We start from the raw sequence: 14926 nt of genomic DNA on the forward strand, positions 1-14926 counted from the left end.
TTTCAGATCAACATCTCGAAAAAATCATGTCGCGAAGAATCTCCACGCCGCACTCTTGTACCTCCGAGACGGTCACCTCCAAGGCTGAAGACAACCTTCTGGATTAATGCGATGTGTATCAACCGGAAGGATCTAGATGAAAGGAACCAGCAAATCGCACTTATGCAGGACTTAGAGCTTATGAAACCATGGAAGTCCTTCGACGGCATTTGAAAGAAACCACCAGCCTCGGAATAATTTCTCGGTTACATTTCCAGCATTACCGAGAGAATTTTCACCTCTCTGAAGGAATCAACGAAATAGCCGCAGGTCCGCAGCAGTTCAGCTTTGGCGGCAAACCCACTCTGATGAAAGGATTTGAGTGCGAGGAGTGCGATATTATTGCCCCACTTAGACCCTCATCCAACTTCAAGGCACCAAGTCTGCAATCCCACTTGAAAAGCCCCTGAACTCAACGCCCCTGCTACTCCGACGATATGTTCCTTCAGCTTGGGCATTAAATTCACAGTTATCAGGTGGGGTAATGTTTTAGAAGTGATGCGGCTTAAATCATGATTTACGCTACAGTTCTCTGAACATGTCAATTTGGAAAGATTGAAGGGTGATTGTGTTCCCACCTCTTTCTTGATGAAAGCAATCAGGCGATCATGAATCATGAAGTCCTAGAGAGACCCTGAATTCATTATGTTTCAAAACACGAAGGCGACTCCATTGACCCCACTTTTTGCAGTATGATAAAAAGATTCTTCCTCCTAGCGCATATTGTGGGCAGTGCGAAGTACATTGTATGGCTTAGTGATTTATCCTGGCCCCCAATATGGAGTGGAGTCTTCGGTAGTTTTGGCGCTAACACTCCGTACAGCCGATCAAAATGCACCTGGGGCTGAAATCCGACCCTACTGGTCCATAAAACCCTTCCTGGTAGCAAGATGGCTTGCGCTAACCGCGTGATGATTTTTCTTCGGTTTCCCTCGAGTCTACCCTGCTAACCTCTTTGGTGAAAGAGTTGACCACGGAGCGCTAAACAAAGGAACGAATGCAAATGGAGAAGATTTCTCGAGTTTAATCGGTGTTATCAGAAGGCAGAGTCCGACTAACCGTCTCTTGCTTTCCTGCAAAGACGAGTGAAGATGCCGTGGATGGGTTCTCAAATTTTCCGCCATAGGCGTACTTCATTGTTAATTTTATCTTTTGCTTCGATTTTTTCCATCTTGCTGTTTTGGTATTCATCATTCCCGGTTTCCAGCGATGGCAAGGCCGATCTCTCCATCCCGATCGAAGAGCATGCTATCTCCCATATTCCGGCTGAATATACCACCCCAGTTGAGGAATCGCGTTTTTGTGCGGAGCGATTTGGAACGAGGTACCTTGAAAAGCTCCAAAATTCGGCAACACAGTACTGTAATGAATCTACAGCTCTGACTTGCTTTCATTCGAATACTGTGAATCGATGGGATTCCTTCTGTTTTGGGAAAGGGGCGAGGTTCGATCCAGTGAATGGAACCTTTCACCTTGAATGCGGCCTACACCAGCATCCAAACTCTGAGCTTGCCCCAGATTATCCATATCCAGAGCGATTCCAAAAGTATATGTACGACACAGGCCCGGGACTGGTGTTTGATGGCTGGATCAATTTGGATCCAGAGACTGAGGAACCAGTAGAAGAGACGGCAACTACTCAATTTTGGTCAAGCGAGGTGCTGGTAATCATTGGCACTCTCTAATGGAAATATTCTCCATGACTTTGACTATGGATGTCTTGCAAATGATGCAGCCATCCAACAATCTTCACGTACAATATATTGCGGAGCGTGATGCAGCCAACACCCAACTGTTAATCTTCGACGACGAACCCGATGGTCCGTATTTTTATTTGTGGTCACTTTTCGCTAAAAAGCAAGTGGTGCGTTTGAAAAATCTTTCTGAGAACACAACCCTGGAGAATATCATCGTACCACTCCCTGGTGGAAGCAATACACTGTGGCAGGGTGACTGGGAAATCAACCCTTGCGAAGGATCTACAAATTTGAATACTTTTGCAAATCTCGTTCTTGATCTTTACGGTATAGAGAAAATCCTACCACGACAGAATGATAAAATCATTTTCACCTTCATCAACCGGGTCTCAGGACGGAGACTTGTCGATATGGAAGAATATCTCGATCAACTTTCAAAAATGTTTCCACAAGTCAAAATTCAATCCATTGATTTTGCTGCAATCTCTTACAAAGATCAATTGCAGATTATTCAAAACACAGATATCTTTGCCGGCATTCATGGAGCCGGTCTTACTCACGGTATATTCTTACCACCTGGTTCAGCCATGGTGGAAATCCTACCGTATAACTTGAATCACAAGGGTTTTCGCAATCTTGCTGCTCTTCGGGGTCACGAATACTTCAGTATCCATGCATCTCTTAATTCTCATCCCATTGAGAAACGCGGCTGGAACGGTGACGATGTGCATATCGAAATTGAGAGGTTTTTGGATGTCATGAGCGTGGCTATAAAATCAATGTACAATAAGGGCTTGCGAAATTATGGTATTGACTGAAATATGATCTCCCCTAAAATTCCACTTGAACGTTCAAATTGGACACTATTCCAAGAAAGGTCAATACCTGCCTTCGTGTGGATGGCTTTAATGAAAGGTTGGCTAATATGATATTTTGAGGTCGCTAATTTAAAGTTTCATTGGCGAAAGCGGGTTTGCTCAACTGAAATCATTATAAGGCCTATTTTCAGAAAGTGAAGGACAGAAAAAAAAGAAAACATACAACAGTCAGGATTCGTATGTGCATGTGGTAACCCACAACTTGAATACTACCTAGTAGTAAATGAAGTGAGAGATGGCTGAAGTATGAGATACACATGTGCATGTACTAGTAGCTTCCAGTGATATGTATACATGTATAGATATATAGTTTTCTTTTCCCCCTTTCCTAGGTACTAACCATATGGATGGGGGAAGGATATACCTACTCCACCCATAGGCTTCTCTGCTCTTCAAAAAGCTTCCATTTCTCCGTAGCACTCTTAAATTTTAGGTTTCTTTTCTTTACACGTTGATATATTAGGATCAGATAAAATTAGGTAACGTATCTCCCAAGCGAGCCGCCACCTGACCGCGTTCGCGTTAGTCGCGTCGCACCCTTCCATCTTCAACCACCCACCATGCCACCAATACGTTCTAAAACCTCTCGAAATTTAGCCGAACAAGAGGGAAGGATTCTAATTGCTATTGAGGCTATAAAGAACCAAGATATCACAGCAGTCGCCACAGCAGCACGTATATTTGATATACCTCGCTCTACGCTACGCGATAGGCTAAATGGCCACCAGAACCGCCTTGAAACTCGCGCAAATAATCATCAATTAAGCGAAAATGAAGAGAATTCGCTTCTTCAATGGGTGATCTCTATGGATATACGTGGAGCTGCCCCCGCCCGGCTACTGTCCAAGAAATGGCCAATATTCTACTCATAGCATATGGCCAGACCCCCCTCTTAAACTGTTGGCAAGAATTGGGTTACAAACTTCGTTAAACGACATTCAGAGCTTACCACATAATGCTCTTGACAATATGATTACGAGCATGTAAAGATAGGGGATCCAAAGATAGTTCAAGAGTGGTTTAATCTGGTTTTTAAGACTATCCAAGAGAATAGTATTCTATCAGAGGATATTTATAACTTTGATGAGATTGGATTTACAATGGGGCTTACAGCAACTGCTTAAGTTGTTACTTACTCTGAACTCTACGGTCGGCGAGCACTTTTACAGCCTAGAAATTGTGAATGGGTAATAGCTATTGAAACTATTAGTGGATCTGGACAAGTCCCTCCACCAGTTATTATTTTTAAAGACAAAGTTTTGATTAAAGGATAGGTTAAGAATTTTCCACTTGATTGGCGATTTAAAACTAGTCTAAATGGATGGACAACCGATAAAATTAGGCTTCAATTGCTTCAAAAGCACTTTATTCTAGTAACTACTGAATATATATACTTGGAAAATATCGACTTTTGATTCTTGATGGTTGTGGGAGTTATTTCACCCCCCAATTTGACTAGATTTGCAAAGAGAATAATATTATTCTTTCAGCGCGTCGGGGACAGACCAAAGGTGATGACGTCACGCAGAGGATGTCAGCTGAACAGGGGATACCAAGTTACAGGGGACTTAGGAGGAAAGGGTAAAGATAAGTGTCAGCAATTCAGGCAGATTGTGTGCCTGGATTCCTGGGATGAAAAGTGGCCCTTTTTGATCCAAAGGTTATGCTGACTAATTCATCCCGCGATCAAACATTTCCGTTGCGAAATGAATGATATGGTTTTGATCTGATCTATCAGATCAAAGATGATCTTCTCTCGTCCGAGAAGATCCGCAACCCGAGCCCCGTTGTTAGGATCAATGGTTGCAAGATGAGATGAAAGGACTCGATTATTTCGGATTCCGTAGCCCTTTCGTCCCATATCCTGAGACCTTTGGTCTCATGTTTGTTTAGTCTAAAGTTCTATAAAACCTGATCTTACCCCTTAGCTAGTTTAGCATCGAATTCAATCTTTTTGGGATCAGTAGTATCTTTGTTTGATTCTTTCCTTCCATTCCATCCTAAGTTTGGATCCAGCTTGGTCATATGTCATTCCATCTGATCCGTGTTGTCTGATCTTTTGGTCTTATCTTTACCCTTTCCTCCGAAGGGTTCCCTGTAGCTTGGTGCCCCTGTTCAGCTGACATCCTCTGCGTGACGTCATCACCTTTGGTCCTGTCTTCCCCACGCTGAAAATAAGACCAAAAGATCAGACAACACGGATCAGATGGAATGACATACGACCAAGCTGGATCCAAACTTAGGATGGAATGGAAGGAAAGAATCAAACAAAGATACTACTGATCCCAAAAAGATTGAATTCGATGCTCAACTAACTAAGGGGTAAGATCAGGTTTTATAGAACATTAGACTAAACAGATAAACATAAGACCAAAGGTCTCAGAACATGGGATGAAAGATCCACGGAATCCGAAATGATCAAGTCTTTCATCTCATCTTGTAACCATTGATCTCAACAACGGGGTTCGGGTTGCGAATCTTCTCGGACGAGAGAAGATGATCTTTGATCTGATGGATCAGATCAAAACAATAGCCATTCATTCCGCAACAAAATGGTTGATCGCGGGATGAATTAGTCAGCACAATCTTTAGACCGAAAGAGCCACTTTTGGTCCCAGGAATTCAGGCAGAGAATCAGCCTGAATTGCTGACATTTACTACTTTAAAACACCCTAATTATTTAGCTTCTAGCTAATTCAACAAGCCGGTTTTAACTATTAGATCAGGGTATTATTAAAACCTAGAAAGCCTACTAGAAATACCAGTGGGTAAGGTTTATAGTATCTGAATTTAATACAGACCGTGATCCAATACAATCTATAGATATACTTTATACATTAAGATAGGGGATTCAGACATAGGAATTTAATATTTCCGCTCAAACTATTACCAATTACTTTAATAAAGCATTAATCGATAAAGGTAAAGACTATCAAATACACCAGTAACTAATTAATGAACTCAATGCTGGTTTAACTATGCTAAGGCCTTTATTACTAGATCTAATAAGTATCGAGAACTTCCTTCATCCTCTGGATAAGGTAATTCAAGATGGTATTAAGACTATAGATAATATTGTACTAAGCCAGTTTCCCAGAGAGGTTAATGGTGATAATGATGATGATGCAGAAACTATACCTAAAACCCCCCCCTAGTTCCGATAAATGATGCTATTCATGCATTAGACACGCTTTGTTTATATGAAGAGCAGCAAGACCTGGGCGAAATGCAATTGATAACTAGCCTGTATAGACATAAGAGGTTGATACAGGATAGGAGATCAAAAGCACAAAAGCAGAAGGATATAAGGGGCTATTTCCTATAGAAATTTGTATGTATAACAGAAATATATATCTACATTACTATAGTGCGATACCTAGCTATAACGATATATATTGACCAAACCAATTGTATCGTACTAAACCGGTTTTACTTACCAATTCAAACCTATCTTCACAGTACTATTCTCCATTATAATATAATCTTAGACATACATATAGCCCGAATCGCTATAGCACCTATTTAATAGGATCTATTTTCCCTAGCTTATACCCTCTTAGATGGTCAAGCTTGATACCAACCTCCAGGGCTTACATGGTGCCCTGGTGCCCCGGTGGATATGAGTGCGTAATTGTATTTCCAGTAATTTATTTTCTGCTGGCTAAAACTAGTCCCAAATAGGCATGCAAGCTGTGGCCTTAACGATTTGCCGTACTTCAGCATTTTCTGCTTAATGCCGACCGCCTTACATGCCAATTCAGCATGCAGTTAACACTTGCTCAGAAGCCCAGGAGGGCTGCCGAGATTTTTCACTTCTTTCCGTCTCTGTATCATGTTTTGTTCGTAGTTTACTATTCGTGATGGGGTAGTAGTAGGAGTAATGGCCGATAGATAGAGATGTATGATTGACAATAATTCAGGCCGGGCGCAAACTAGCATTTCGATATTAATGGATGCTGTGAGCGACAACCATAAATCCGACCTCCAGGGCTAAGGTAATGAGTCGAGGAGCTAAATTCCAATGTTGATAGGTGCAGGGAATGCAATATGACCCCGGTCTGAAAAAGCTTTACCAGCGGTGCTGACAGAAGAAATCAAGATGAAATGCTGTTTAGGAATTTTCAATGGGTATGTATCTCGACGGAGCCAAGGACCGCTTGTTGACAGTCAGATTTATCTGATGTTCTTGTAGAGATCAGAGGTCTGTACATAGTCTTTCCAAGTTAGCTCTGTCAACATATATGAGCTTTCTTCCTCACTCCACACTACGATGGCACTTAGTAGTAGCACACATATTCCATGATCTCCCTACATCCCTCTAGCACATGCAAGAGGTATGAAACCCGCTTCTGGCTTGATGGTACAAACTCTAAAATACTCCAGCTGGTGATGAAACAGCAGTACGACGCAACATAGTCCGGAAACATATTTAACCAATAAATCCTAATACAAGAATCCCAACCTTGAAAGGCTTGAATCAATTCCCGGAATCCTTAGGAACCTTGGAATCATTAGGGTTAAACGTGATCCATATTGCCACATGTGCAGTGACCAGTAAATTAAGAGAGCCAGACTAAATATGGATATTCCGAGTCACCAATTGTTTGAGTCCCAGTAATTACTAGTATCTCTCATGTGCGCACATACACATATGTAGTCTAATTCTCAATCCATCTAAGATCGGACTATTGATAGTTCAAAATGAACTAAATATGCCAAAATCAGTTCGTAAATTTGTATCATGGTGGGACAGAACTAATAAATTTCAGATTGCCTCTGATCAACAAGACTGGGACCTCACTCGCCTCATACTAGTATCTACTATATAACTTGAAGCGCTGCTATATCTTGCACCAGGATTGCTAGAATCTTAACATTGTTTGACACGCTTTCAAGATTCCAGCTTTGGAAGCTCAACTCCGAGTCTGTGCACTGAAGTTTTCTTTTCCACTGCCAAATTCCACCATGAAACTTACTTTTGTTCTTTCGGCGATTTTCACTTTCGCTGTTGTAACTGGAACCCCTGTCGGAGTGTCAAACTGCACCGCTCTTGTTAAACTATGGACTGATTTGAACAACACTGCCACATACCTTCATCAATACCCCACAGAGAAAGTAGGGAATATGGCCTCTTTGCCCGATTCAACTGATATCAACCAGGATATTTCTCATGAGAGGGCTTCTAGTCCGTTAAGTTTGAAGTTAATTCAAGCTTTGATGAATATCCAGATAATCGTGGAAGATATCATGACCACACTAAGCATTTTGAGTGTCAATTCACAGTCTGACACGTTCAAAATGATTCAACCAATCTTTCCCATAATGCAGCAACAATTGCAAAACCAGATCACTACACTTGAGATCCGGGTTGCAACGGGGCAACCGGACGATATTGGAGTCCAATCCATGGTTCAGTCACTTTCAAATTCTCTGGACCGTATAATAACGAGATTCAATGAGAACAACTTGAAGTGGATGGAAAGATGTGACATTGGCACAAGCGAGCCTGTGAAAAGAGATACGCTAGTCAGCACCCTCTGTCTACTTTTTTATGCTCTTGCTCAGATCATATTCCTTGGTCTCCCTTTCCTAGGTAACATACTCGGCCTCGGAGCTCCTTTTTTCCTATATTACCTTGTGGGTATGCAGATATTTGTAGCGACTTTGAATGATTGTTCCATACTAGTGAGAAAAGTGAGCACTTCTCATATTCAAATCTTTTGTTTCCGTTATGAATTACCAAAAATTGAAATTACCAATTGATTCTCTATGGCGTTCGTTCAGTTGCAAATGAAATCAATGAACACCAATTTGAATCAGAAGTATTTAATTGGTCGATGTATTGTGTTGTACTTTCTGGGCCCTTCTGTATCTATTCATTCTTTCAATCAATCACGGTATGGCGCCCCTTCGTTTCCCCCAATTTCTGTCAGGGCCACGTCCGCGGAAGCCCCCATGCCGGGGTCCGTCTCCGTGAACTTCAAATCCGAGAGTCCTTACATGATGATAAATGCCATACCCGGGACCGCGGATATACAAGAAAAGACTAAGGCGACGATTCCACGCGCCGTAAACCTGGCCGGTAGCCAGGCAGGCTGAGCATTCTGCCCATAGAGATCAAGGTAGTCGACGGTATTAGCCGCCGCATTCCCAAAATCAGGGACGCTGCTGAAGCACCATCGGGTTCTTCACGAAGGTCATAGCCAGCCCCTGCGCCAGGTGCCAGTCGATATGGCAGTGAAAGAGCCACACACCGGGGTCATCGGCGACAAACCGGATAACAATGTAGCCTCCAGGGGGAGCGCAAGAGTATCACAGCGGGCTGGGTATGTTGGAAAACTGCTGGCGATGGTTTCGTTGGAGGAATTGTAGGTAGCGAAGGTCATATCAGCAGAGTAGTCGTAGAAAGCAGCCCCGTAGCTTGGGTAGCGGGTAAGTAGCTGAAATGAATGCCCATGTAGATGCGATGGGTGCGAGCCAGTGTCCTGGTTCTCCAGAACAATCTCAACAACAGCGTTATGGTCTAAGACTACAGGGTGTGTATATTCGCCATACACTGGGGCATTGCTTGCCAAGTCGCCTGCTGAGAGAACAGTGTATAAGGTAGGCACCTTGGGGGGGTGTATAACTGATCTCGTTTAAGAGAGCATAGCCCTTACCGTTGATCAACCTTGGAAGTTATTCATGAGCACAGTCAGTTTCACCTGGATGTCTGGCTCCGGAAGAAGAGTTTTGCGGTCGTAAGAGACAAGGCTCATATCATCAAAAGCTTCCAGTTCAGAAGAGACATCAATGTCTAGTAGCGTCGACATAGCCAGCATTGGTGTTATACTCCAGCCAGTTGGTATGGTTCAGGGTCAGGTTGGACGGGATGGTGTCGAGTACAACCGAGTCAGCCACGGTCACCATCGGGTAGTTTTTTCGGTGGATCCATTGTACATGTTCACCACCAGATGATCTCCTTTGCTGACTTTGATGACTGTGATTGGCCATTGGCCGTTGACACCAATGAATTTGCGTTCAGCGAGACCATCTGGGTTGGCAGTAACCCAGGTCAGGTTAAAATCATAAGTGACTGTCTTCGGTTGGCCAGAGAAAGAGGACCGAAAGCGACCGCATTTTTATTGGATTATGGCTGGCTCTCGTTAAGGAAGAATGTTAAGGAAGAATGCATGTGAGATTTTGGGACACGGTCTTTTCACAAAGACTTTTTTGAAAAGAAAGGAAAGAAAGAAAAAATGAAAGGGAATTATATCCTGGGGGAGATGATTTCGCGAGGTATGTAAATTCTCTCATTTTATGGATCGTACATGGTACCTACCATTGCAAAATTACCACAGCATACTATGGCAATACCACCTGGTTGCTCATAATGTTGAATATGTCGGTATATATCACCATCTGAGTATGTATGGTTGTGCGTTTGGATGATCTTCCCGGATAGTCTGTCTCATTTCTGACTCCATGTCCTCTTGAATTCCAGTACCTTGACTTCATTAAATTTGGCCACTTAGGTAGTCACAATAGTCGTTGACAAAAGCACCCCCTCGAACCATTAAGGTTTCCTCTAAGAAGAGCTGTAAGAATAGAACGGCTATCTTTGGAGCCTTCAACATTGAAAGGTTCAAAGAACCTTCTTTTTTGAATATCACAAAGATGTTTCACGTTATTCTTTGTTAACTACGTGGACTAGTCCTTAGCTCTATTTGATTTTTTTGATATCCGCTAACTGGCTCATACTTATCAAAGCTTGGAAGAAAAAGCACCTTCAACTATAGATTCCAAGGTTGCGTGAGAAGTTTTGAAGATGAGAAACATTTTTACCTTCCAATCATCTATTTTGGGCTCTTTGTTTTTATCTACAACTCACCCAGTATTTCACGGACCCTAAATAGCACGCCAGTATAGAGATGCATCTACAGGGTCAAAGCTAGGCATGTGGGTACGAGTAGTGAAAGGGAACTGTTACAGTCCGTCTATTTTTGCGATATGAACATTGAAAAATGTTTGAGAGGGCCTCGAGGTAGATAAATAGAAACAGTCTGCAGTCTTTGCAGGTTGAATTTCTGCATTAAACAGTATTTTACACTTCTTACTGAATAATTTACCATTAAACTGATCTTCTTCAACGAAGCTGAGTGCTATATTACTTGAGCCTTTTTCATTACATTCAGCAAACATGGCGCGAAAGTACGGCGGTGTTTCTGAATTGGGAAAGAAAATCAAGGAATGGCTTGAAACGGCCGATGGAGCATGTCCTATCGCACCTTGTACTGTGGTCGTTAACGACCAATACAGTATCGACGACAAGGCTGATGTGCCAGCTAAATTTAGAGATGACCTATATGCAGGCCCTGTTGCTAAGGGAAAGCAGGGGGATGATACTACTTCGGAAGATTCGAACGATTCGGATTATAAGCCGCCGCCGGCGCGGGCGGCGGCGGCGGCCCCGGAGGAAGAGGAGGAAGTGGTGAGGGTCAACGTGGATGAGGGAGTGATAGGCCCACCTGGAGAGGGCCCATTCAAGAAAGCCTGGACACATGTGGACCGAATGGCTCAGCTTTTTAGTGACGTCGATGGCCTCGACCTTCCAGGCGAAAAGGATGCGAATGGAGAATGGATCGAGTTTTATAGTGCAAATAAGTACGATCCAGTAGAACATCTTTTCCCTGCCAATGAACGCGACGCCCGAATGAAAGCTTATAAAAAGCAATGGGCCGGTGGAGTCATACCAGATGATAAAAAGCAGGTTCAGGCCTGGTACGGAATCCTTACCAAGGGAGTAATTATTATCGAATATATGGCGCGTAATCACGACGAGCCACCCATAAGCGAGGTCACAAATGCGCTATATTCAGACCTGGTCCCTGAAGATGGCTTAAAGTATGTTTTTGTCCACGATATCCAGAATGTCCATACTAGGGATTTTATCTCCAAGATGCTCTTTGCAGCACATAACGGGCATAAATGGCCCCCTGGAGGCGTGGGTAATGAAAGTTTATGGAGGTATGACTCTAATACAGAAGAATATGAAGGTCTTATGGGCACAAATATTGGCAGAATGGTAGGATATTGGCTATTGGGCCGCTATCCACGTGGGACCTGCACAATCCCTACCATCTATATAGCACTTTCAGGGGTGGACACTCCCCAAAAAAAACTTATTGACTTGTTATTCGGAGTGAGACCGACTGCGCCCGCACATGAGCTGCCGAAAGATGGAGCTGTCGTGGTGGAAGGTCTAGCTCCAGGTGCGCTCAAAGTAGCCGGGCCTGCGCTTAAGGCAGGAATACCTTTGCCAGGGATTAAACCAGCTTTTGAACCGGTGCCGCCTCTTGGTGGAAAGCCACTTGCAGCAGCTATAGCAGCTATACCACCGGCGTTTGGGCCGGTGCCGCCTCCTGGTGAAAAGCCATTTGAAGCAGCTATAGCAGCTGTACCACCCACTGCGCAGGAAATTCGCAAGAGGAATCAGAGAGACAGAGAAGAGCAACAGGAGGCGGACGTAGAGGCGCGATTTGGCAAATTACGCTCGGGAAAGCAACGGAAGTTCATATAAGGCTAGCACTTTTGTCATATCGTGGGGGTGCATCTCATACAAGTATCACGAGACCTGCACATGTGATTGTATTGTTATACGCGAGTTCACTATTCAGGCTTGAAGTCGGCAGTTTTTGGTTTATAGATAGAACAATTGAATTAAAATGGCATGCAATGATCAAACAAAGAAATGATTAGACAGGGAGAACCAGCCCCTCGTGTTCTTAATTTCCAAGTTTGCAGCCTTCGATGGCACTTGTGTAGTTCAGCACCCATTATAAAACTCGCGTCAGGTCCACGCTCGTGAAACTACTTATATATAGATGACATCTATTTTCAGCTTCCTCTGGTGTGACTGTATAAGAGGCTATCAGCCTGGGAAACTGTGAAAAGACCTGCTTGCTAATCTTCAATGAATTAGGATAAACGCAGTTGTTGATTTTCAAGAACTTCTAACGTGCAAGTTCGAATTGCTTAATCTTTGTTTAAATCCCTGCCCGCTACGTACGAAATATCACGATTCGTTCTATTCAATAGCGTAACGAGTGATTCGAGTCTGATGGAAGACTCAAAGCAAGTTGAGGTAAAGCATACATTGTTGTCGGGATATGGGAATGCCTGATCCGGCAGTATTATAAATCGGCTTACCGGACGTTTTAGTGTAGCCACCTGGGCAGCCATGTCAGTTTCTTCAAAACGCTCAAAGAATAGAACCACCTGGGGCCTTCAGGATGTTCGGGTGGTTCTAAAGGGGCTCAACATTAGAGCGGCAAGAGGAGTTTCCCGACGTATCAAACAACATTCCAACCATGCGGGAGGTCTGGTGATTTTGAAAATGCCCCTAACTTGGTGTAAACGCTATGTTGGTAATAGAACAATATGGATACTATATCTATATTATTTGTCTGAAATTTATTATATCTATATATTTTAGATGAAAAAATAAGTTCTGGTGTGAGCCGTGTTGATGTTATGGAAGTGTTTTTTTTTAGAAATTGAAGATATGTTGGAGAGCTTAATATGTTGGACTAGTAAAATATTATTCTATTCAGGAAATAAACTATGGAGTTATCTGTGTTGAATAACCCTGGGCCTGTGGAATTACCTGTGGAATTACCTGTGGAATTACCTGTGGAATTATCTGGGGAATTGTCTGTGGAATTGTCTGTGTTGAATTGTCTGTGTTGAATTGCCTGTGGAATTGCCTGTGTTGAATTGCCTGCATTGAATTACTTGTGTTGAATTACTTGTGTTGAATTACTTGTGTTGAATTGCTTGTGTTGAATTACCTGTGGAATTCCTTCTTGTGGAATGTACGGTCTGTATAAGATATGATCTAGGGTGTGAAGCTATTAAAATAATGTAGATGGTATAGTTGGTAAACTGTAGCTTTAGTGTTGTAAAATGTAGCTCGTAAAGTCTTGTAAATTGTAAATTGTAGCCCGAAAACTGTAGATTGTACGTCCTGGGTTTACTTCCCCTGTAGATTAAAAGAAAAAAGCTGTACTGTAAAGTATTTGAATAAGGAAGGAAGCTATAAAGTATGAAGCTATACAGATGAAAGTTACCAGACTAAAAGTTAGCCTGTACGAGGGTGTACTGGTTTTTTTCCCCCAAACCGTTTTCTGGTCCAAAACGTTTTCTCATCAAAAATATTCTAAGGATTTACCTAATATTTTAACCCTAAGATATATATTAGCCCGCTAAAACATGTTCTGAACTAACTCCAACATATATTTTATTTTGAATAGTACCTACACTGTGTTAGGGGTATGTTCAAATCCCCCAGACCTCCCGCATGGAACCTTAGAAGGGTTGAATGTTTTTTGAGAAAAAAAAAAAATACAAAAACATACAACAGTATATGGGCGGCTCGCCGCTTTATTCATGGTGGTTAAGGGAATCAAGTTTTAGACGAATTGATACGATAGCTCCGTTGGCCTAATTGGCTTAAGGCGTGTGGCTTTTATCCATAATGTTCAGGAAATTCCGGACGGAGCGAAACCTCAAGATTCTGGGTTCGAGTCCCAGGCGGAGCAAGCCTTTTTTTCTTTTTTTTTTTCTATCTTCCGTTCTTAGTGTTCTTTAACCTCATATAAAGTATTTACCCAGGTGGATTAGCGGTTGATGAATATATTACTTAAGTACGGCTGAGCGGACGGGAAGCCCTGTTCTCCACACCCTGTGGTCGTATGTACTTCACACTACAAGATAGAAAATCAAAGCTTCAACAACATTGAACATACCATCCCAGGTTCCACAATGAAAGCTGTTAAAAGGAGAAAATAAACAGGTAAGTGAACCTGGATAATTCAAGTTGGCAAGCGTGGATGAGACTGGAAAGAGATAAAAACAAATCAAAGCCACTCCTGAAGCATAAAACTGAATAGCTTGACTAAGTCCGCAAATTCAAAGAGTCCAGAAGGGCTTGATATATTTTGCGTTGGTCATTTCTGCGTTTGCATTTCAAGTTTGTAACCAACCATTACTCCGGATCCTCTGGTATAGAGATGACTCCATCATTCAGGCATCTCGAGACATGTCAATCCGAACTTAGCATGGTTTTTGGGGTCGAAGCTACTTACCCATACACTCAGGAAACTAAGGTGCTGACCAGACCACTACCAGCATCTATTCAGGTTCGAAGATGAATCATCATGGGCACATGAAAGGTGTATGAAGTTGGACAAATACAGAACTTCAAATTTCTAGTAGTTCTTCTGTACACTATATACAAATCAAAACCATGCAGTGATCTTTGTAAATTCTATC

General features: G+C 42.5%; 3 protein-coding genes across 3 annotated transcripts; 2 read left to right on the forward strand and 1 right to left on the reverse strand.

Annotated features, from left to right (window-relative positions):
• Positions 1-1723: 1723 nt before the first annotated feature.
• Positions 1724-2554, forward strand: N7483_009099 (DUF563 domain protein; the record flags this gene model as incomplete). Its single annotated transcript, XM_057092526.1, has 1 exon — positions 1724-2554. The coding sequence occupies one exon, from the start codon at positions 1724-1726 to the stop codon at positions 2552-2554; it is 831 nt and encodes a 276-aa protein (XP_056943700.1).
• Positions 2555-8770: 6216 nt separating this feature from the next.
• N7483_009100 (ferro-O2-oxidoreductase) lies at positions 8771-9435 on the reverse strand (the record flags this gene model as incomplete). Its single annotated transcript, XM_057092527.1, has 3 exons — positions 8771-8824; positions 8869-9242; positions 9285-9435. The coding sequence occupies 3 exons, from the start codon at positions 9433-9435 to the stop codon at positions 8771-8773; spliced, it is 579 nt and encodes a 192-aa protein (XP_056943701.1).
• A 1358-nt stretch (positions 9436-10793) lies between these two features.
• Positions 10794-12173, forward strand: N7483_009101 (uncharacterized protein; the record flags this gene model as incomplete). The annotated part of the gene is made up of 1 exon (XM_057092528.1): positions 10794-12173. One exon carries the CDS (start codon positions 10794-10796, stop codon positions 12171-12173), a length of 1380 nt encoding a protein of 459 aa, XP_056943702.1.
• Between the last annotated feature and the right edge of the window lie 2753 nt (positions 12174-14926).

Source organism: Penicillium malachiteum (assembly GCF_028827825.1).
Source record: "Penicillium malachiteum strain IBT 17515 chromosome Unknown utg000004l:1.0-4883003.0:1.0-4884900.0, whole genome shotgun sequence".
NCBI lineage: Eukaryota > Fungi > Ascomycota > Eurotiomycetes > Eurotiales > Aspergillaceae > Penicillium > Penicillium malachiteum.